The sequence below is a fragment of the Nomascus leucogenys genome, chromosome 19, assembly GCF_006542625.1.
Source record: "Nomascus leucogenys isolate Asia chromosome 19, Asia_NLE_v1, whole genome shotgun sequence".
Lineage (NCBI taxonomy): Eukaryota > Metazoa > Chordata > Mammalia > Primates > Hylobatidae > Nomascus > Nomascus leucogenys.
In genome coordinates this window covers 23806189-23830796 of record NC_044399.1, presented here as the reverse complement: position 1 = coordinate 23830796, position 24608 = coordinate 23806189, and the positions used below count along the sequence as shown (strand labels likewise).

The 24608-nt window shown below is 38.3% G+C and overlaps 1 protein-coding gene across 9 annotated transcripts in view; it reads left to right on the top strand.

The window, feature by feature from the left end:
• The window catches only part of ITSN2 (intersectin 2), a 157129-nt gene that overhangs the window by 46789 nt on the left and 85732 nt on the right, over positions 1-24608 (top strand). For all 9 annotated transcript variants that reach the window (XR_004027042.1, XM_030800234.1, XM_030800233.1 and 6 more), the window contains 10 exons: positions 467-670; positions 779-875; positions 2399-2538; positions 7310-7373; positions 9058-9195; positions 9920-10005; positions 10973-11235; positions 12312-12461; positions 15348-15488; positions 17527-17614. Coding sequence is in view for 8 of the 9 variants with exons in the window: in XM_030800234.1 (XP_030656094.1) it covers positions 467-670; positions 779-875; positions 2399-2538; positions 7310-7373; positions 9058-9195; positions 9920-10005; positions 10973-11235; positions 12312-12461; positions 15348-15488; positions 17527-17614 (1371 nt within the window). In the remaining variant the exon portion in view is untranslated. The remainder of the gene's footprint in view (positions 1-466; positions 671-778; positions 876-2398; positions 2539-7309; positions 7374-9057; positions 9196-9919; positions 10006-10972; positions 11236-12311; positions 12462-15347; positions 15489-17526; positions 17615-24608) is intronic.

Sequence of the window (24608 nt, the reverse complement as noted above, 5' to 3'; positions counted from 1 at the left end):
TACTACTTAGAACCTTTTTGTTTGGGGGGAGTATGTGAGAGAGAGAAGAAGTGTGTGTGTGTGTGTGTGTGTGTGTGTGTGTGTGTGTGTGTGTGTATTAGTCAAGTAACTTAGTAGCACTGTATTATCCTTTCACAAAAACCTCATTTTATCTGGTAATATATTCTTTCCTTGAGGAGACTCATATTCAATTGGAAAAGGCTGCTTAGTTTTATTCATGATAAGAGAGGAGAATATTTAACTCTTTGCTAGGTATTTTCTTAGTTCATACAGATCAGAATATTAGTATTAAGAGCATCAGTTTACCTCCCTCACTGCTGGGTCAAAGCAGTGAGTTTTTTAAGGATAATTTATCTGTGTGTTTCGGTAAACATAGAGTCTGCCCACTGTACTGTAAACTTGTTTTTTGCATGTGTTTTAGAATTGATTTTCTAGCACTGGAAAAAGTGTTTTCTTTTGACTTTAGGAATGGGAAGCATGCCCAATCTGTCCATTCCTCAGCCATTGCCTCCAGCTGCACCTATAACATCATTGTCCTCTGCAACTTCAGGGACCAACCTTCCTCCCTTAATGATGCCCACTCCCCTAGTGCCTTCTGTTAGCACATCATCATTACCAAATGGAACCGCCAGTCTCATTCAGCCTTTACCCATTCCTTATTCTTCTTCAAGTGAGTACTTTGTTTCCAATGAGTCATTATTTCATGTAAAGAAAGAAACTATTTATGTTTGAACAGATACAAATTTCTTTCATACGTTTCCTTCTTTTTCTTTTTTAGCATTGCCTCATGGGTCGTCTTACACTCTGATGATGGGAGGATTTGGAGGTGCTAGTATACAGAAAGCGCAGTCTCTGATTGATTTAGGATCTAGTAGGTATGAATACCTAACTGTGACAACTTTTTATGCTTTCAGTAAGAAGTCTTTATTTAACAAATGACTTTTTTAAAGCTTTGAGCTTACCTAAGTTTTACTTTATAATGACCAAGTACAAATACTTAAGGTAAATTTACTACTTACAACTCACATAAAATAAATTTTTTATTTTTAGAATTATTGTCTGTGGCATTTTACTTTTGAAAAAATAACTTCATGTAAACTAAAAATATTCTATTTTTTAATTTTTTTTTTTTTTTGCCTAAAGCTGTGTACTTTTCCTTTAAACAATGTGTTTATTTCCCAAGATGTCTCATACTAATTGTACATTGTTAATTTCTTTCTTGAGCAGATTCTACTAATTGGATATCTTTTAAATTTTACAAAGCACAAATGCATCAGTATTCATTACATTAATCACCCTTCATATAAATCACTATTATACTCTTCAGGGTAGTGTACGGAGAGTGTTAGATTTGACCCAGAAGAACAACATTCATATCCCAGCTTGAACACTCAGTGATTCTGTGGCCTTGTTTTTTCTTAACATCACTGAGCCATAGTTTACCCATCTAAAAGATGGGGACTGTGATATTTTTTAAGTTTGTTGGGAGGATTAGAAATATTTGTAAAGGCCTTAGTACAATATAAGGTCTGGCACAGAGCAGGTTCTTTATATGCGGTAGTCTCATGGAATTTTATACTTCTTATGGTCTTTACTAAGAATAGTGATAATTGCTTAAAATTTAAAAAAATGTAAAATGCAAAAGCAGTCACCATTGGCCAGGCACAGTGGCTCACGCCTATAATCCCAGCACTTTGGGAGGCTGAGGTGGGCGGATTGCCTGAGCTCAGGAGTTTGAGACCAGCCTTGGCAACATGGTGAAACCCTGTCTCTACTAAAAATGCACACAAAAAAATTAGCCAGGCGTGGTGGCATGCGACTGTAGTCCCAGCTACTCGGGAGGCTGAGGCAGGAGAATTGTTTGAACCCGGGAGGTGGAGGTTGCAGTGATCCAGGATCGTGCCACTGCACTCCAGGCTGGCGACAGAGCGAGACTCTGTCTGTCCTCAAAAAAAAGAGAAAAGGCAGTCACCATTATAGTATATAACAGTGGTCCTCAACCTTTTTGGTACCAGGGACTGGTTTCATAGAAGACAGTTTTTTCACAGACTTGAAGCAATGGTTTTAGGATGAAATGGTTACATCTCAGATCATCAGGCATTAGATTCTCAAAGGGAGCATCCAACCTAGGTCCCTCACATGCGCCATTCACAATAGGGTTCACACTCCTATGAGAATCTAATGCCACTACTCACTAGACAGGAGCTGGAGCTCAGGTAGTAGTGTTCACTCACCTGCCACTCACCAAGCCCTGCTGTCCAGCCCGGTTCCTAACAGGTCTGTGGCCCGGGGGTTCAGGACCCCTGGTATATAAGATTCTTAATGCCTTGGTCTTATAAAATTTAATTAAATGTATTTTATTTAGTAACATAAAAATTTTAAATAAATTTTTTTATAGCTCAACTTCCTCGACTGCTTCACTCTCAGGGAACTCACCCAAGACTGGGACCTCAGAGTGGGCAGTTCCTCAGCCTACAAGATTAAAATATCGGCAAAAATTTAATAGTCTTGACAAAAGCATGAGTGGATATCTCTCAGGTAAGCAGCGTACAGTGCTGAAGAGCATGAAAAAGGGTCTTTTATGTGGACTTTCATTGAAGAACTCTGATTTGAATTTGTATTGTGTAGCTCATCTGACATTTTAACATCCAAAAAATTTAGCAGACATTTGATAAATACAAATACCTGACGTTGTATAAGGATTTAAAGATGGATTCAACTTGATTGCTTTCTTCAAAGTTCTTACTGTCAAGTCAGGCACCAGATATACCCCCAACTTTTTGGCAAAAGACCTGTCTCTTAAGATCAAACTTCATCCTCTAAGCTTTGCAGTGAATGGAGAGCCACAGGTCACAAGAGAGAGTGTGTGGAACTTAGCCTCAGCTCACTTTTCCTGAGAATCCTCCTCTGCATTGGGCTTTTTCTCTGTTTATATAACCTCAAGTGAGCATTGCCCACCCTTTAATGCTCTAACCCAAATGTGACTGTAAAACTTGGCCTTAGTTCACTGTAAAACATTTGAGTCCAGGCCAGAACGTCATCCGAACTGTACTAATTGAGAACAGCAAAGGAGACATAAACAGAGGAGTTCCCACCTTCTAACTTTACAAGTGGAGTTCCCACCTTCTAACTTTCCCACTCCCTCTTCATTCAGCAAGAAATTATGATTTAGGACCGAGTAAAATAAGTGTTTAAAAATAATAGAGCTTTAAGTGCTAAGGAACATAGAATGGGATATATTAAAGCTGAAGAGTTCAGATGAGGTATCTTATAGGAAGGGAGCATTTAAGCTCCATGAAAAAGTTAGGATTTCGACAGAGATTGAACGTGGAGGCATTTGATGGTGACAAAGAAGAAATTAAGAGCAAAAATACATGGCCTATTTGGAGAATGAAAAGTAGTCTATGAAATAGGAGTCTAGGGTCTGTAGTTACACAGAGAGGCAGGGGAACAGGCAGTAAGACTTTTGGAATTGATTGGACAAGCAAAAATATACAGTATTTTATTTAAAGGTACATACCTATGTGATAACTTTTTTAAAGCAAGGGAATTATGCATACAAAATTCAGGGTAGTGGTTACCTCTTGTGGAAGCATGGAGATAAGTCAAGGAACACAGATAGATTCAAGGCATTTAGTAGTAATCTAGTTCTTAAGATGGGTGGTAGGTTCATGGGTGACCTATTATACTTCTTAGCTTACATATATACTTTGTATTTTTACATGTATTTCATGTTACATAACAGATTTTCTGTAATGTTATCAAATTGCATGAAACAAGGTATGCTTTTTTTGACACACTTTTTTTTTTTTACATTTTAATGTCTCTAAAATTAGGATGTGTGCTACAATTAGTGATGCCTTAGCACTGTGTCATAGTTTTATTAGCAGTGCTTTCTTTCTTATTCATAAAATAATAGTATGTCTTATAGCCAGCGGAATTTTAGATTCTGTGAAATATGGTATTGAACCATACTGGAGATTAAAGTCATAATTCCTATTCTTTGAAAAAATTAACTTCTTTGTGCCCTACATTTTGCATTTAAAAAGTTAATTTTGGCCGGGTGCGGTGGCTCACGCCTGTAATCCCAGCACTTTGGGAGGCCGGGGCAGGCAGATCATGAGGTCAAGAGATCGAGACCATCCTGGCCAACATGGTGAAACCCCATCTCTACTAAAAATGCAAAAATCAGCTGGGCATGGTGGTCCACACCTGTAGTCCCAGCTACTCTGGAGGCTGAGGCAGGATAATTGCTTGAACCCAGGAGGCGGAGGTTGCAGTGAGCTGAGATCATGCCACTGCACTCCAGCCTGGCAACAGAATGAGACTCTGTCTCAAAAAAAAAAAAAAAGTTTCTCTTTGCTAGGCATAGTGGCATGTGCCTATAGTCCCAGCTACTTGGGAGGATGTGGCAGGGGGATTGCTTGAGCCCAAGAGTCCAGCCTGGGCAACATAGTGAGACCCCATCTCTCTAATAAGAAGTTATTTGTTTTCAACTGAACAACAGTTGATGAAAAAGACATGTACAAAAATGTTCACAACCTAAATGTTCATCGACAGGAGAATAGATAAATGACAGTATATTTACGTAACAGAATACTTTAAAGTGATAAAACCAAATGAACTGCTGATACATGCAACAGCATGAATGACTTTCACAGGTATTGTATTGAATGAAAGCAGCCCAAAAGGACCGTACCATTTAACCCATTTATATGAGGCTGAAGAACAGGAATCCTAATTAATGGTGATAGAAATCAGAATAATGTGGTTACTGTGTGGCGAAGGGGCCATGTGCAAACCTTCTGAGTTGCTGGAAACATTCTGCATCTTGATACGGGTGTGTATGTGCATACCTGTGTAAAAATTCATTAGGCAGGGCGAGTGCAGTGGCTCACACCTGTAATTCCAACATTTTGGGAGACTGAGGTGGGCGGATCACTTGAGGTCAGGAGTTTGAGACCAGCCTGGTCAACATGGTGAAACCCCATCGCTACTAAAAATATAAAAATTAGCCAGGCGTGGTGGTGGATGCCTGTAATCCTAGCTTCTCTGGAGTCTGAGGCAAGAGAATTATTTGTGCCTGGGAGGCAGAGGTTGCAGTGAGCTGAGATCATGCCACTGCACTCCAGTCTGGGTGACAGAGCTAGACTACGTCTCAAAAAAAAAAAAAAAATTATTAGGCAGCACACTTAAGAGTAGTACACTTTGTATAAGTACTGTAAATATAACAGTATAAACAGAGGTGATTTTGCATTGGAATATGAAGGGCAGTGAATGGGGAGCCAACCATGGGGAAATGATCCCTAATGTAACTTCATTAGTATATGTCACATTGTACGAAGGTTGTGTATTATGGTGTTTTTTTAGAGAATGTCGTTATTATTCTGAGACCTACAAGGGTAAAGCTATATATCTGTAGGTAAAGACAAGGCTTTCTATAAAAAGAGTAGTTGCTGCTGGTGTCCTTTAGCTGAGCGTGAGCCCCAAGAACATGAGGATGAGGCTAACCTGGACTTATATGTTTGTTTTGTTCAATAAGTATAGGAGTTGGTGATCTGTTTTTTGTTTTTTTTTGTTTGTTTTTTTTTTTTTTTTTTTTTTTGAGACAGAGTCTTGCTCTGTCGCCCAGGCTGGAGTGCAGTGGTGTGATCTTGGCTCACTGCAGCCTCTGCCTCCTGGGTTCCAGTGATTCTCCTGCCTCCTACAGGCACACGCCACCACGCCCAGCTAATTTTTTTTAGTAGAGATGGGGTTTTGCCATGTTGGCCAGGCTGGTCTCGAACTCCCGACCTCAGGTGATCCACCCGCCTTGGCCTCCCAAAGTTCTGGGATTACAGACGTGAGCCACCATGCCTGTCCACTAGTCTGTTTTTCCCCTTTTTCCTTCTCTTCTCCCACTAAACATAGTTTTTAAAAATTTATTTAGATTAAGTCATTGATATAACTGTTTCCTGAATCACATACTTTCTGGGCACTCTCCTCTTAGGTATACAGAGAGAAGCAAGACATGGTTCATACCTTTGAAGAGCCCATATAATGAAGAGCTTATGTAATCAAGGTGTTTGGTTACTTGTTTAAAAGTGCTGTGATTAATATAGATGAGAAAGTGACTAACTCCAAGGATATAAGAGAGAATGTTTCACAGAAGAAAAGAGATTAGAGCCAGATTTTAGAGGATAGACTACAAAGTAAAGAATGGAGGGTCTGGCATTCTAAGCAGAGGATATAGGATATCCAGAGGCTTGGCTGACTAAAAGTGTACATGTTCAAATGAGTTTTACTTAGTAAGTAAGATACTCTGCTGGCTCTCTATGGCCCTTTGTATTACTCAGACTTTGCCTCACACATATAAAGCCCTCCACGAGTATGATTTTTAACCATTTACATTCCTCCTCCTCCTCTCTTCTGTTTGCTCTATTGCCTGATGCTAAGGGATCTTCTTTCAGTCCAAAAAGATCTTTTTTTGGTCCAAAAGCTGAAATAGTAGTTTTGAACTTTTTTTCAGGTTTGAAATAGCCTTCCATCTCTCTTATTTAGAAGAATCTTCTTTTTAACACAAAGACCTCCTCAAATCAAATTTCCTAAGTGAAATCTGAGGAGTAATTAATAGGGCGAGGCTGTGAGTTTAATTTCCAGTGTTTTTATGTGATTTTTGTTAAATGTCCAGATTAAAAAAATAGAATGAAAATGTTTTAAAAGTTATATAATATAAACATTTAGCTGCATGTTGTAATACATGGTTGCTTTGATTATCAAGTCCTATGTTGAAACCCTAGTGGGACAATAAATCTAGCTGCATTTGGCTGGCTTTTGTTGTAGTTGGAGCTGTTGCTGAGGCAGTGTTGGCAGATGTAATCTCTTGTGTAAGAGTTGTTTTGGACAGGCCTTGACTCAGGCTGAACCCAGAGTAGCGCCTGACTCTTCTGCTACTTACAGCTCAGTCACCTAGGAGTGGGAAGTGCTGCACCTGCTGGGAGTACAAGAGGGCCCACAGTTTTGGCCTCTAATACTCTGTGTGCCTGATGTCTTGTTCTTTCATGTTAGCCACTTGTATGTATTATTATCTTGCTGAAAAGACAGGGGAGAGCACTTGATACCGCTAATTCTAGATTTAAAATTCCTTGGGGCAGTGACTGGGTTTGATTACTACTGAATGCTTAGCACCTAGCACGTGGTAAAAACATTTTGATGTTAAAAGTTCCCAGGATACCCTAGTAGCATTGTTATTTTACAGATACAGCTAATTTGTTATGCATAACTTTAAAGATGCTAAAGAATTCCTTTATGATTTTCCCTACTTAATCAGGTTTTCAAGCTAGAAATGCCCTTCTTCAGTCAAATCTTTCTCAAACTCAGCTAGCTACTATTTGGTAAGTTTGTCCCTTAATTACATTTGATTAATTTAACTATACATTAATTAATTAAACTATCCCTCCCCTATTACAAGAAAGATACTGTTTCTGTAAAAGTTTGTGACTCAGAGATGCTCTATAAAAGCAGCCATTTGAAAGTTAGTATTAAGCTTGGAGGCAAATGTAATTGTGCAGAATGTTGTTGTACCCTTAAGCTACACCAGATTTACAAAAAATATTTTCTTCAACAATAGATTAATCTTGGCATACTATAACTTTTTAACTTTATAAACATTTAAATTTTTTAAAACTTTTTACTCTTGTAATAACAGCTTAAAACACAAACACATTGTACAGAAAGATATCCTATTCTTTAAGCTCTTTTTTTGTTTTTAAAATTTATTTTTACTTTTTAAACTTTTGGTAAAAACTGAGACACAAAGACACCCATTAGCTTAGGCCTGTAGAGGGTCAAGATCATCAGTATCACTATCTTCTACCTCCACATCTTGTCTCACTGGAAGGTGTTCAGGGGCAATAACACGCATGGAGCCATTGTCTCCTATGATAACAATGCCTTCTGGAATTTCTCCTGACCTGCCTGAGGCTGTCTTATAGTTAATTTTTTTTTTCTGTAAGTAGAAGGAGTACACTCTAAAATAACAATAAAAATAAAGTATAGTAAATACATAATCCAGTAACATATTAACAGATGTTTATTGTTATTGAGTGTTATGTACTGTACATAATTGTATATGCTGTACTTTTCTACAGCTGGCAGTGCAGTATGTTTGTTCACACTAGCATCACCACAGACACATAGGTAATGCATTGCATTATGACAGCTACAGTGTCCTTAGGTGGTAGGAATTTTTCAGCTCCATTATAATCTTATGGGACCACCATTATAAATGCAGTCCATTGTTGACCGATAGGTCATTATGCAGTTCATGACTATATTTTACAAGAAAAACTTGTTTTCTTTAATCCCTTCTATGGAGAATCAGAGAATATCTCATTTTTAATATAGGTAAATGTGATTTGGTAGGTGAATTAACCATGGAGTAAGACAAGCCACTTTCTCAGAAGGGGTAGTTAGTTCTCTTTCTGTTTCAAAGTTTCTTCCTTCTCTTTTATGTCTTGAAAATCAGGGGTAAAAATTAACTCACTATTGAATGTACATACTTACATACTTACATTCAATAGTGAGTTACGTAAATGTACGTATTTACATTTCACTAAAATAAGCGTACCCAGCAGTTTTACCATCATTATCCTTCTTTTAAAAATAAAAAATTGGCCGGGCACAGGCGGCTCATGCCTGTAATCCCAGCACTTTGGGAGGCTGAGGCGGGCGGATCACGAGATCAGGAGATCGAGACCATCCTGGCTAACATGGTGAAACCCCGTCTCTACTAAAAATACAAAAAATTAGCCGGGCGTGGTGGCGGGCGCCTGTAGTCCCAGCTACTCGGGAGACTGAGGCAGGAAAATGGCATGAACCCAGGAGGCGGAGCTTGCAGTGAGCTGAGATCGTGCCACTGCACTCCAGCTTGAGCGACAGAGCTAGACTCCATCTCAAATAAATAAATAAATAAATAAATAAATAAATAAATAAAATAAAATAAAAAATTGAACTTTTAAGGCAATATTTTACTCCAAATAGACTTTATTAAGTTGTGAATTTTAACATTTTCTTTAGGACTCTGGCTGACATTGATGGTGATGGACAGCTAAAAGCAGAAGAGTTTATTCTTGCAATGCACCTTACTGACATGGCCAAAGCTGGACAGCCATTACCACTGACTTTACCTCCTGAGCTTGTTCCTCCATCTTTCAGGTGAGTGTGCCTGGAGGTGGAGAACTATGGTTTTGATAACTTGGCAGATGTGATTTAGAAGAGAGTTAAATATTTGCACTGCCATTGATTTTAGTATTCAACGAGTTATACTGGAAAAGGGTACATATTAGAAGTAGGTGTGAGCCAGACATGGCAGATTACGCCTATAATCATAACACTGGGAGCCGAGATGGGAGGATCACGTGAGGCCAGGAGTTCAGGACCAGCATGGACAACATAGTAAGACCCCGTATCTACAAAAATAAAAATAATTAGCCAGATGTGGTGGTGTGTGCCTGTAGTCCTAGGTACTCTGGAAGCTGGGGCAGGAGGAACACTAGAGCATAGGAGTTCAAGGCTACAGTAAGTTGTGATTATGCCACAGCACTCTAGCCTGGGCAGCAGAGCGAGACCCTGCCTCAAAAAAAAAAAAAAAAGAAGTGAATGTGTTTTCATCATGTTATACATAAGGAAGCTAATGACTAAAGAGATAAAGAAAAACTTGCCCAAGAACAAAAATTAGCTGAACCGTGATTTGAATCCAGATTTCTCTGTCTTGAATATCCATATACTACTGTATTTTGTGATGACATACCAAACTGTTTTAAATATCTTTAATACTGTATCCCCAATATCAAATTGCTGTAATCACTGGTAGTCTGTGTAATCTAGTCTGAAAATGTCCAGACTACATGATGCTAACTTTGTTGTTTGATTTTTTTAGAGGAGGAAAGCAAATTGATTCCATTAATGGAACTCTACCTTCATATCAGAAGATGCAAGAAGAGGAGCCTCAGAAGAAATTACCAGGTATCACTGAGTGTCAAAGTTGTATATTTATACTGAGTTCTTTTAAATTCTACCTTTAAATGTAACGGAATATTTAGAATTTTTATATTTTTAATATTTTATGTGCTATATGAGAAAAAACTATTTGATAGATGGGATGTATTTTGGTATTGATTAAGATGGTCAAAATGAGAAGAGTATGAAGGAAGAAGAGACAATTAGATGTATTTGACAGGATTATGGACATCAGAGTTAAAGTATTTCTCCTACTTTAGGCTGAGTTACTAGAGCAAACTTTGTAATGAAATCTTTACCTTTAAAATTTAAATATTGGTTGAAAGAATACATTTGTAGCTGTTTTAATATATTAGGATGTTAATGACATAAAAAATAATGTATAACCACACAGCTTTGATTGTCCTTGAAGAAGAAAAAAAAAGTTGTTTTTTTTTTTTCCCTCGTTGCCCAGGCTGGAGTGCAACGGCACAATCCCGGCTCACTGCAACTTCTGCCTCCTGGGTTCAAGCAATTCTCCTGTCTCAGCCTCTGAGTAGCTGGGATTACAGGTGCCTGCCACTATGCCTGGCTAATTTTTGGTATTTTTAGTAGAGATGGGGTTTCACCATGTTGGCCAGGCTGGTCTTGAACTCCTGACCTCAGGTGATCTGCTCACCTCAGCCTCCCAAAGTGTTGGGATTACAGGCGTGAGCCACCACACCCAACCAAAAAAGTATTTTTATTGGCAAGTTTATAAAAATTATTTCTCTCTTGAATGGATTCAAACTTAAAAATTTGTTTTTCTAAAATTGAATATCCTTGAAGAAAGTAGATATTTTTACACTTAGATTTGAGTTAAAATTATCCTTAGGAGAAGTATTCAAATACTGATAGCACTCAAATGATCACAAGGCATAAGTATATAGAAACTAGATTACAGGTTCTGTAGGCTGTTCATGTGTGTGGATGCTGATAGGCATACCTTGTTCAGTTACTTTTGAGGACAAACGGAAAGCCAACTATGAGCGGGGGAACATGGAGCTGGAGAAGCGACGCCAAGCCTTGATGGAGCAGCAACAGAGGGAGGCAGAACGTAAAGCCCAGAAAGAAAAGGAAGAGTGGGAACGAAAACAGAGAGAATTACAAGAACAAGAATGGAAGAAACAACTTGAATTAGAAAAACGCTTGGAGAAGCAACGGGAATTGGAGAGACAACGAGAGGAAGAAAGGAGAAAAGAGATAGAAAGACGAGAGGTTATTTTTAAGTTTTTTATTTCTTAAGAAAATCATTACATTTAATAAGTGACTGTATTTCATTTGATTAAAAAATGCTTATTTTTTGAACCTTTGTTTTGCCTTTTGCTCTGCATCATTTCATTCTTATCCTATACAAATCTGATCCTTCCTTCCCTTGAGGAGGGAAAGAGGCTTCTTGCTTATAAGGAGTTTTCAGAACTGGTAAGTGGTAGAGAAAGCATCCTCTGCAGGTGATATCTCAATCAAAGGAGGATTGACTGCAGAGCTAAGTTGAGTGAGGAGCTAAGGTTAGTTAGCCAGCTGAGCAAGTCATTAGACGAAAGCAAGTTTAAGATCCAGATTAAGAGTCCAAGGAATTGGAGAGACAGAAAGATGAGAGTTGGGCATTGAAAGTCTCTCTAGAGAGGAATCAAGAGGATGGGCTTGCACAGGCCTTTGGGATAGTGTTGCTGGGAAAGAAGGGTCCTTAGGAGAACTGGCTGTGTTTTAAAGGGCTGGGGTGGAGCACAGAAAGTTATTGCACACTGAAATAATATAAATAGAATTTTGTCTCCCAGATACCAGCATAGAGGGGAAATTATTCCTGTTAACATTTATATTTATGAAGTCATTCTGTAACTTATTAAGAGAAAAATGACTGTAACAAAAGGATGGTCTTCCAACCTGGGCAACATGGTGAATCCCTGTCTCTACAAAAAGTACAAAAATTAGGCGTGGTGGCATGTGCCTGTAATCCCAGCTACTTAGGGGGCTGAGGCAGGAGAATCACTTGAGCCCAGGTGGTAGGGGTTGCCATGAGCCAAGGTGGTGCCACTGCACTCTAGCCTGGGTGACAGAGCGAGATGCTGTCTGGGGGAAAAAAAAAAGATCTCATGAAGAAATCAGAAAATATGATAGATGAAGCTACTTTTTTGGAAGTCTTTAGGCCCATTAATAAAACTAGATTTGCCTAGCTACCCTTAGGCACTGTAGGCACTAAGTGCTAAACTCTGCCTAACTTTTATTGTCTTCCCAGTTTTTGAATCATGCAAAATTTTTAATTTAAAAATTAAGTTTAATTCCTTTTTTTTCAGGCAGCAAAACAGGAACTTGAACGACAACGTCGCTTAGAATGGGAGAGAATTCGGCGACAGGAGCTTCTCAATCAAAAGAATAGAGAACAGGAAGAAATTGTCAGGTTAAACTCTAAAAAGAAGAGTCTTCATCTTGAGTTGGAAGCACTGGTATGGCTGAAGTTTAAGTGAAATCTATCTGAATGATGATAGAGCTACCTGTTGAAAAATGTAATTGTGGGCCGGGCATGGTGGCGCACACCTGTAATCCTAGCACTTTGGGAGGCCAAGGCAGGTGGATCAGCTGGGTTCAGGAGTTCAAAACCAGCCTGGCCAACATGCTGAAACCCCATCTCTACCAAAAAAAAAAAAAAAAAATGCCGGCTGTGGGCTGGGCATGGTGGCTCACTGTAATCCCAATGCATTGGGAGGCTGAGGCAGGTGGATCACAAGGTCAGGAGTTCGAGACCAGCCTGGCCAATATAGTGAAATCCCATCTCTACTAAAAATACAAAAATTAGCCCGGAGTGGTGGTGTGCACCTGTAGTCCCAGCTACTTGGGACACTGAGGCAGAAGAATTGCTTGATCCTGGGAGGCGAAGGTTGCAGTGAGCCGAGATTGTGCCACTGCACTCAAGCCTGGGCAACAGAGCGAGACTCTATCTCAAACAAACGAACAAAAATTAGCTGGCCGTGGTGGGTGGTGGCGGGTGCCTGTAATCCTAGCTACTCGGGAGGCTGAGGCAGGAGAATCACTTGAACCCAGGAGGTGGAGGTTGCAGTGAGCCAAGATCGCGCCACTGCACTCCAGCCTAGGTAACAGAGTGAGGCGCCATCTCAAAAAAAAAAAAAAAGAAAAATATAATTGTGTTTTAAAATCTCTCGTGAATTAGTTTTATGTCTTAATGTCATTAAATAGTCACATTTTCATATAAACAGACTGTACAATATGGTTTACTGAGAAAAGGATAATGACTCACAATGCTGAGAATTATGTTGTAGCATCAGTTCAGATACTGATGAACCATGTACTCCTGGGCAAGACATTTCCCTTCTCTGTGCCTCTCTTTTCCCTTGTATGAAATGAAGAGTTGTGTTAGTTGAGTGATTTTCAGTTTTCAGATTGGTCTCTGTAAGATGGTCTGAGGAGGACTAAGCAGAGGCAGGAGAGGGGAAGCTCAGGCAGCAGAACAGTGATCTCTCCCCAACTCTTCCCACACTTCACAACAGAGAAGCTTGACATTTATGTGCTTTATGTTTCTTGGGGTTTCACTCAAGATTTGCTCCAGAAAAAAAAGATTCTACTATTAAAAAGACAACTGATTTGAAACTGCTGACCTAAATGATCTCTTACAGTTCCAGTTCTGCAGGATTGTAGTTCTTAGCTAATACTGGCCACTAAGCAGTTTTTACCAATCAGACGTTAGAGGGTCAAGTTGTTAAAAGACTTTGTTTGAAATGTGTGGTGAGAAGATATAAAAGATCTGGCACTATTCTGCCACAACCCTAGAATCCCATGAGCCTACCCTGATCATGTAGTAGGGTTTTGCAAAAATGCATACCTAGTCATGTAGTAGAGCCAGATTTAGATCTTGTGTGATCATAGTCTAACATTTTATTTGGTTGATGACTTGAATTACATAAAAAATTATTTTTTAAATCATCACAATATCTTTAGTCAGAAATATATTATTTTATGCCTTCAAATGGATAGACATACATACCACAAGTATTAATCATGCCAGAGTACTACAAAACAGTTGTAAAAAACTTTTAACTCTTTTGCACTATTTTTATATATATATATATATATATATATCATCTTGACTATATATAATGGGAAGAGACCTTAAGATTGATTGTTTTTCCCTCAAGAACTGGTGCATCACACGAAGCACAGTAACACAGGTGAATGTGCAGAGTCTGGAAAGGTCCAGAGCCTATACGTATCCCATGTTGAGGATAAGAATGTGAGCTCCAGCAGCGATACACATGTTCCTTTCAGTGTATGTATTTCAAATATGAAACATAGTCTTCAGTAAAACTTTTCATCATCAGTGATTTTTAACCTGGGATGTCATTTCCCCTCACTCCACTGTATTAGTTTGGTAGGGCTGTTGTAACAAAATACGATAGGCTAGGTGGCTTAAACAACAGAAATTAATTTTTTCACAGCTCCTAAGATCTAAGACCAAGGTATCCATAGGCTTAGTTTCTTGCAAGGCCTCTTTTGGTGGCTTGCAGGTGGCCATCTTTCATTGTGTCCTTATATGGTCTTTTCTATGAAAGTGTTTCTCTCTGGTGCCTTTTGTGTTCAGATTTCCACCTCTAATAAGGACACCAGTTAGATTGGATTAGGGTCCACCTATATGACTTTGTTTAACCTTAATCACCTCTTTAAAGTCCCTGTCTCCAAATATTGTCACATTCTGAGGTACTGGGGCTTGGGACTTTAACGTATAAATTTTGGGGGACACAGTTCAGCCCATAATCCCCCACGTCACCCTTCTTCTTAGGTCCCATTGAGGATCTCTGCTGTTTGGTTTGATTTCTTCACAGAAGAAGAGAAAAAAAGGAGAAGAATATTAGTATAGAACAGAACTGTTGCCAAAATGTTCCTCCTGGGCACTATTTAATTAGAGGAAATTAGATGGCAATATTTAGGGTAGAAATAGAAGTTCAGAGAAGGTAATGCTGAGCATCACATGCAAACATTTATTCCTCTTCATCATTCTTTGAGAGTGTCTCTGATATTAATATTGTTAATTAATATTGTCTAATTAATGTGGAATTCAGAAAAAAATTCAATGTGTTCTGTTTCTGCTTTCCCATACTAACACATGGGCTCTTGCACTCAGAATGATGTGTTTCCCACTAATAACTTGGGTTAGCAGACACAACTCTGAAACACATTCCACTTGGTTTTAGGCATTTATTTCAGGATGAATATGAATGGTAACTGAGATTTTAAAATTTAACTAAAAATATTATTCTCCTTGTAGAAACATTTTCTATTAGCATTTTATGTTACTATATATTTATATGATCTTCCTATAGAATGGCAAACATCAGCAGATCTCAGGCAGACTTCAGGATGTCCGACTCAAAAAGCAAACTCAAAAGACCGAGCTGGAAGTTCTGGATAAGCAGTGTGACTTGGAAATTATGGAAATCAAGCAACTTCAACAGGAACTTCAGGTAAGTCCTTCACTGCTAAATTGTTCTTAAACATGTACAATTAATAGTTCTTCTGGGCTGGGCGCGGTGGCTCACGGCTGTAATCCTAGCACTTTGGGAGGCCGAGGCGGGTGGATCCCCTGAGGTCAGGAGTTCGAGACCAGCCTGGTCAACAGGGCGAAACCCTGTCTCTACTAAAAATACAAAAAAATTAGCTGGGTGTGGTGGCACATGCCTGTAATCCTAGCTACTCGGGAGACTGAGGCAGGAGAATCGCTTGAATCCAGGAGGCAGAGGTTGCAGTGAACCAAGATCACACCACTGTACTCCAGCATGGGCGATAGAGCGAGATTCCATCTCAAAACAAAACAGCCTGTAGTCCCAGCTACTCGGAGTGGCTGAGGCAGGAGAATGGCGTGAACCCAGGAGGCGGAGCTTGCAGTGAGCCAAGATTGCACCACTGCACTCCAGCCTGGGCGACAGAGCGAGACTCCGTCTCAAAAAAAAAAACAAAAACAGTTTTTCTAATAGAGTTTTGTTTTGGGGGTCAGTAACCTTTGAGTCTTTGATAGGCTTGTGATCTAAATACACATAATCCTGTATACAATATCAGGAAGTCCATAGACCTACTAAAACTCTGCTAGACATCTGGTTAAGTTTTGCCAAATATATATACATAAGTGGACATTTATCACTTTGAGTTTTAACTCTTTAACAATGTTTATGCATTCTTAATTCATTACTTTTGCTATAACAAAAGACCTTAGACTAGGTAATTTATAAACAACAGAAATTTATTTACTCATAGTTCTAGAGACTGAGAAGTCCAAGATCAAGGTGTTAGCAGATTCAATGTCTGATGAGGGCTTGCTGTCTCCTTTAAAACTAGTGCCTTCTTGCTGCGTCTTCACATGCAGAAAGGGTAAGGCAGTCCCTTCAACTTCCTTTATAAGGACAGTCATTTCATTCGTGAGTGTGGAGCCTCCTAAAGCCCTACTTCTTAATAGTACTGCATTGAGAGTTAGGTTCCAACATATGAATGTTGGGGACATACCAACATTCAGACCATAACATACATTAAAATAAGGTTATTGCTACTAATTTTAGGAAATTTTGACTTAAAGTTATTCTTTTTAAAATTATGATGAGAACTTGAATATGTCCCTTGGGGTCCTGGTAATTCTCTTCTTTACTTGTGCAGCAGGGTCTGGTTCAGTAATTACTATTTGCAGAATGGGGCCGTGGAAGCATTCTGCATCTCTGGAGTTCTCTTACCCAATTTCTCTTACTGCATGGACTGGCAATTAATCAGTCAGTCTTTTTGCTTTGTTACAGGAGAGATAAACAAAAGCCAAAAATATTTTCTGTCTGATTTAAACCTGCTTTCCTAGTCTTTAGTCCCTCTTTTTTTTTTTTCCTCCCTCTGTCACCCAGGCTGGAGTGCAGTGGCATGATCTCAGCTCACTGCAACTTCTTGCCTCCCAGGCTCAAGCAATTCTTCTGCCTCAGCCTTCTGAGTAGCTGGGATTACAGGCACCCACCACCACGCCTGGCTAATTTTTGTATTTTTAGTGGAGACAGGGTTTCACCATGTTGACCAGGCTGGTCTTGAACTCCTGACCTCAAGTGATCCACCTGCCTTGGCCTCCCAAAGTGCTGAGATTACAGGCGTGAGCCACCGCACCCAGTGTTTAGTCCCTCTTTGATAGACACATATTCATCCTGAAGTGTCATGGCATGCTTACACATACCATCTAGCACAGGTCTGCTGTCACTCATCAGTAAGCTGAGAATTGTAGGCTTCTAGACACACCCCATTTACAAAGGCTTTCTTCACTGCGTTTTAATTTCAGCCAGTCACTCAAAATTGATTTTGGCTTAAATATTTCTTGGCATAATTCCATTCTAGTTGATTCATAAGTTGTAAGCAGTTTACAACTATGTATTATTTCTAAAATAAGTTTCGAAGATGAGTAAATCCTGTTTTAAAGTTTTCAAAAAAAAACTCTTGGACAATATTATAACATTGTAATCAGGTATTATTTTTTCTTTTTATAAGGAATATCAGAATAAGCTTGTCTATCTGGTACCTGAGAAGCAATTATTAAATGAAAGAATTAAAAACATGCAGTTCAGTAACACACCTGGTAAGTCTCTTAAGGTTTGATTACTTTTATCCTTTTCTGAATGACTGTATCAGTCACATTGTTACTTTTTTAAAATTAAAAAAAGTATTCTGTTATAAATAACACTTTTTGCCTATAAGTTTAAAGTTTCAAAATAATGTGAAAAATATCCTAGATGTTAGAGCATTTTTAGTGATAAAAAGTAGATAAAAATAAAATAGTAATGATTGTGGTATGACTTCATATCTTGATGATATTTTTATGTATATAATTGAAATATCAAATAAAGTGTTAGACTATAAGATATAAATTTGGCTGTAACACAAGACTACATGTGCATTTTGAAAAGTCCTGCACTGATTTTAAAGAACTGTTCAGGAGGAGGCTTTACGGTTGGGGCCGCACCTGGGATTCTAGGGTGTTAACATGCAGCAGTCATAGGCTTAAGCAGGATGGTATGCCCTGCGCAGACCCTCTATATTATCTAACTCTGTGCTTCATACAAAGAATTTTACCATCTTGGCCCTCTGACACCTGTGGAACAAAACATTCCAGGATATTTTTTTTTTTTTTTTTTTTTTGAGACAGAGTCTCACTCTGTCGCCCAGGCTGGAGTGCAGTGGCGCAATCTCTGCTCACTGCAAGCTCCACCTCCCGGGTTCACGCCATTCTCCTGCCTCAGCCTCCTGAGTAGCTGGGACTACAGGTGCCCGCCACCGTGCCTGGCTAATTTTTTGTATTTTTAGTAGAGACGGGATTTCACCGTGGTCTCAATCGCCTGACCTCATGATCCGCCTGCCTCGGCCTCCCAAAGTGCTGGGATTACAGGCTTGAGCCACCGTGCCCGGCCTCCAGGATAATTTATGGGATTGTAACTGTTTTTGTTTTTGCTCAGGTCCCAATGAGAAAACTGAAAAAAATTCCCTGTATTGGATACCATACCAATAAAAGCGTAGCAGAAACAAGGTTTATTTAAAGAAAAGTAAACCTGCAGATGTTGTGTTACAACTGACTAAAGTATCCTAAATGTCACTCATTGAGTCTCTATCATGTCAGTTATTTCATTGTAGGTCTCTTTATTATACTTTTGGCTGTTTACGCAGTCCAATAAATAGTAATCTCTTCTTTGTGCAAGTTCTGAACAAATTAAGAAATAAGGCAAAGGAGCAAGACAAATGAGAAACCGAATCACTGCCTCATTATTGATGAAGCTGATTCTAGGCAGCATGGTTTATCTGTGGGTGGTATAGTTGCACCTATAAAACACTGGATGCATGAACAAAGTAGATCGCAGGTTTCCTGTGGGCAGTTAAGTCTCTAGAGAGCGAGGGCTAGGAGAAGTCTAGGCTGTACATTCCTAGGTCTTTATCTTGAGCTCACTAGTTAATGAAAGGAAGGAAAGAAGCTGGGATTGTTGGGCTAGTGCAGGGCCCTTCACATGGAAGAAATATCAGAAATAAAATTCACTCTTGTGAACTATTTTTATTGTGTCTCCTGCCTTCCACTGATGTGGTCTGTCCATGTCCCTGCTCAGACAGTGTTCCTTATACTTGGTTCTTTTCTGTTCAAAGTATATTAGCCCCCGCCTCACCCCTACACAGGCATTCCAGAGGCAGGGCGAGCCAACCCACCTGATCTGCACAGTGGCAGAAATATATCTTTATTATTGTCATCGTTGTTGTCATTGTTCCTATTTGAATTGTGAGTAAAATGTAGAATATGTCTTACTGAGGACGTGATGGGGCTGTTCTTTCTCTGTGGAATGTAATCCAGTGCAGCTGTTACCTATTTATTTATTTAGCCATAGTCCAATTCAAAATAGGAAGCTTTTGTTTGGGCTTTGAAAAGTACCTTGTATTCCTTAGATTCCTCTCTCTATAACAATTGCCATTTAAGATTACCAGCCATGTGCCAAGCACTGTGTGAGTCAGTTTTGATGCATTCTTTCCTTTAATCTTTACAATAACCCTGTGGTATAGTTATTATTCCCATGGTGCAGCTCAGGAAGACTGAAGTTCAGAGAGATTAAGTAGTTACCCAGGATGGTACAATCATAGTACTCAAATTCATGTCTGACTGTAAAGCCTGCTGTACTACCATGTTGTTTCTTTGTCTTATTTTCCAGTTACCCAACATAGTGCTCATATATATCATCAAATTTGGTATTAAAACATGCATTATTAGTGATACACATTGTTACGAATAAAGAAAAAATATGGGCCGGGTGCAGTGGCTCACGCCTGCAATCCTAGCACTTTGGGAGGCCAAGGCAGGCAGATCACGAGGTCAAGAGATCGAGATCATCCTGGCCAACACGGTGATACACCGTCTCTACTAAAAATACAAAAATTAGCTGAGCATGGTGGCGCATGCCTGTAGTCCCAGCTACTCAGGAGGCTGAGGCAGGAGAATCACTTGAACCTGGGAGGCAGAGGCTGCAGTGAGCCGAGATCGCGCCACTGCCCTCCAGCCTGGTGACAGAGCGAGACTCCATCTCAAAAAAAAAAAAAAAAAAAAAGGAAGAAGAAGAAATATGCAGCTATAACACTTTGCTAATAGATGTGAAAGATTCCTGAATAGGCTGGACACTGTGGCTCATGCCTGTAATCCCAGCACTTTAGGGTGCTGAGGTGGGCAGATCAGTTGAAGCCAGGAGTTCGAGACCAGCCTGGCCAATGCGGTGAAACCCTATCACTGCTAAAAATACAAAAATCAGCAGGGGTGGTGGCACGCATCTGTGGTCTCAGCTACTTGGAAGGCTGAAGCATGAGAATCGCTTGAACGTAGGAGGCAGAGGTTGCAGTGGGCCGAGATGGTGCCACTGCACTCCAGCCTGGGCAATAGAGTGAGACTCTGTCTCAAAACAAAATAAAAAAATAAAGATTCCTGAATAATTAGAGACATTTTGTGTTCCTAAATGAACTAGCTTAATATTATGCTATACTATACTATATATCAATACTATGTCAGTTCTTTCCTAATTCATATATTCAGTTCTTTTTGGGTTTCTTTAAATGAAACTTGGCAAGATAACTGACAAATTCATCTAGAAAATAAATTGTTCAAGGTTAGGCAAAACTTGAAAAAGAAAAACTTCGGTAGGGGGGAGGAGACTAACCCTATCAGATATCAAAACATAAGATATGAAAGTTAGAGTGCCTAAAATAGTGTGTTATTGGTCAGAAATGGAAAAGTAGAACAATGGAATTGAATAGAGTCTAGAAAAAAGCCCATGCATGTATGGTAACCTAGGATAAGATAAAGTTGGCACTTAACATTATTGGGGAAAGGATGGGCTTTCAGTAAGTGATTTGAGGGACAGTGGATTATCTGAAAGAGTTGCAGGGGAGCTCTTTACCGCTCTCTATGTACAGAAATAAATTCTAGATAAATTAGGAGGCTAAACATAAAAACAAAAACTATTATAAAACAGGAAAATATGTTATAATCTTGGCATGAGGAAAGTCTCTTTAAACAATAGTCATGAAGAAAAATACAGATTTGATGATTAAAAATGAAAACATCATAATGAAAGACAGCATAAACACTAAAAAATTTGAAGTACATGTAATACAATAATTTAGAGCTTCTACAAATCAAAAATTAAGACCGCCCAATAGAAAAATACAGGCAAAGGATAAGACCTAACAATTCAAGACTGTGGCCAGAAACATAAAAGATGTTTCTTTGACTTCACTGGTTATCAAGAAAATACAAATTAAAATAACAATCAGGTTTCTTTTTTGCCAGTTAGCAAAAATGAAAAAAAGATCGATAATATCCAGTATAGATGAGGGTTTGCAGAAACAGGTATTGTTGGTGTCATAAGTTGATAACAGCTTTTTTGGAATAGTAGTTTGGCAATTTCTGTCAAAATTTAACGTGTGCATTAACAGAATGAAAGACAAAAATCTACAAGCCACGTGATCATCTCCATAAATAACAGAACGAGTATTTGACAGAGTTTAACATCCTTTCATGATAAAAACACTAAAAAAAAACAGATATAGAAGGAATTTTCTTCAACATAATAAAGGCCATTTATGAAAAGCTCACAGCTATCATAATGGGGGGAAACTGAAGACTTTTCATCTAAGATAGGGGTGTCTAATCTTATGGCTTACCTGGGTCACATTGGAAGAAGAGTTGTCTTGGGCCACACATAAAATCCACTAACACCGATGATAGCTGATGAGTGCTAAAAAAATCTCATAATGTTTTAAGAAGGTTTATGAATTTGTGTTGGGCCACATTGAAAGCCATCCTGGGCCGCATGCGGCCCATGGCCTACAGGTTGGATGAGCTTGATCTAAGATCTGGTATGAGGTAGGGATACGAACTTTCACCACTTCTGTTCAACATAATGCTGGAAGTACTAGCAAGACTACTTAGACAAGAAAAAGGAATAAAATACATTCAAATTGTAAAAGTAGTAGTAAAATTATCCCTGTCTGCGGATGACATGATCCTATATGTTGAAAACCCTAAAGACTTCAATAAAACTTAGAACTAATACATGAATTGAGTAAAGTTGTAGGACACAAAATCAGCATACAAAAATCAGTTGCATTTTTTACACAAATAACTATTCAAAAAAGAGATCAAGTAAACAATATTACTCATGACAGCATCAAAAATAATTAAATACTTAGGAATAAATTTGACCAAGGAGGGGAAAGATCTGTAACTGAAAACTATAGTTGATGGGAGAAATTGAAAAAGACGTAAATAAATGGAAAGATACTTCATGTTCACGTATTGGAAGAATTAATATTTTAAAAATTATCTGTACTACCCAAAGCAATATACAGATTCAACACAATCTCTATTAAAATTCAAATAGCATTTTCAAAGGAATAGAAAAAGCAATTTTAAAATGTATATGGAATCACAGAAGACTTCAAATAGCCAAAGCAATCTTGAGAAAGGAAAACAAAGTTGGAAGCATCACACTGCCTGTTTGCAAATATTATGAAGCTATAGTAATCAGAACAGTGTGGTACTGGCATAAAAACAGACATAGGGACAACATGGATGAACTTGCAAGATGTTACATTAAGTGAAGTAAGCCAGGCACAGAAAGACAAGTACAGTATGATTTCATTTATTTGTAGAGTGTATATAGCCATAAAAGTAGAGAACAGAATGGTGGCTACCAGGGCTGGTGGGAGAAAATGGGATCACTGAGAGTTTGCTCAAAGGAAATCAACGTTTCAGTTAGATAGGAGGAGTAAGTTCAAGAAATCTATTGTACAACCTGGTTACTGTAGTTAATAACAGTGCATTGTATTCTTGAAAGTTGCTAAGAGAATAGATTTTAAGTGTTCTCACCACAAAAGTGGTAAGTATGTGAGGTAATGCACATGTTAATTAACTCAATTTAGCCATTTTACAATGTATACATATTTCAAAACAACATGCATACTATATATACAAGTTTTTATTTGTTGATTACGAAAGACATAGATTTACAGAAAAGAATAGAGCCCAGCTAATTAACATATGCATTATTTTAATTAGCTTAATTATGCATATGTTAATCAGCCCAACTTAGCCATTTTACAATGTATACATATTTCAAAACAACGTGCATACAATATATGTATAATTTTTTGTCAATTACAAGACATACAGACTTATGAAATAGAATAGTCCAAAAATAAACCCAAGTATATATGGTCAACTAATTTTTGACAAGGGTATCAAGAAGACACAATGGGAAAAGGATGGCCTCTTCGATAAATAGTATTGGGAAAACTGGATATCCACCTGCAAAAGAATGAAATTGGACCCTTATACCAGACTCAAAAATCAGCTCAAAATGGATTAAACATAAGACAAGAAACCGTAAAACTCCTAGAAGAAAACATTGGCAAAAGCTCTTTGACATTGGCCTTGGCAATGATTTTTTGGGTATTATACCAAAAGTTCAGGAAACAAAAATAAACAAGTGGGACTTCATCAAATTAAAAAGCTTCTGCACAGTAAGGGAAACAATCAACAAGATGAAAAGGCAGTCTATGGAATGGGAGAAAATACTTGTGAGCTATGTATCTCATAAGTGGTTTATATCCAAAATACAAGGAATATATATAGCTCAATACCAAAAAACAACCCAATTTCAAAATGGGCAAAAGACCTGAGTGGACATTTCTCCAAAGAAGACCTAAAAATGATAAAGAGGTATTTAAAAAGGTACTCAACATTATTAATCATCAGGGAAATGCAAATCTAAACCACATTGAAATATAATATCATCTCACACCTGGTAGGATGGCTGTTATCAAAAAGATCGGAGATAACGAGTGGTAGTGAGCATGTGGGGACAAGGGAATCCATGTACACTGTTGGAATGTAAATTGGTATAGCTGTTATGGAAAATAGTATGAAGTTTTCTAAAAAAATAAGCTAGAACTCTTGTATGATCCAGCAATCTCGCTTCTGAATATATATTCAAAGGAAACAAAATTACTGTCTCAAAGAGATATTTGCACTCCCTTATGCTAAATGCAGTAAGTCAGTTACAGAAAGACAAATACTGCGTGACCTCACTTTGATATAAAATCTAAAAAAAGTTGAACTCCTATACAGAAACTGAGAATAGAAGAGTGGTTATCAGGGGTTAGAGGGAGGGGGAAATGGGTAGATGTTGATTAGTGGGTACAGACCAACATCTATCCATACCAGTCAGAAAGGTAGTAATATAAATTATGCAGTAGCCATAATGTAGACTACTATGGAGCAATTTAAAAGAATGAACGAGATCTGTTTGTCCTGATTGATAAGATACCTTACTAATTCAAAACAAGTTGCGCAGCAATGCAGACAATATGATTCGATTAAAACCCATGGAAATAAAAGTTGAGTATCTACACATCTAAATGTAAATGCCTAAAAGGGGGATGAACTTGCAGTTGAAATTGAGGCCTTTTAATTTTTTACTCTGTATGTTTCATTTCATTTAAATTTTGTACTTCTATACTTTAAAAATATGATAGTTAAAAATAGACATTTA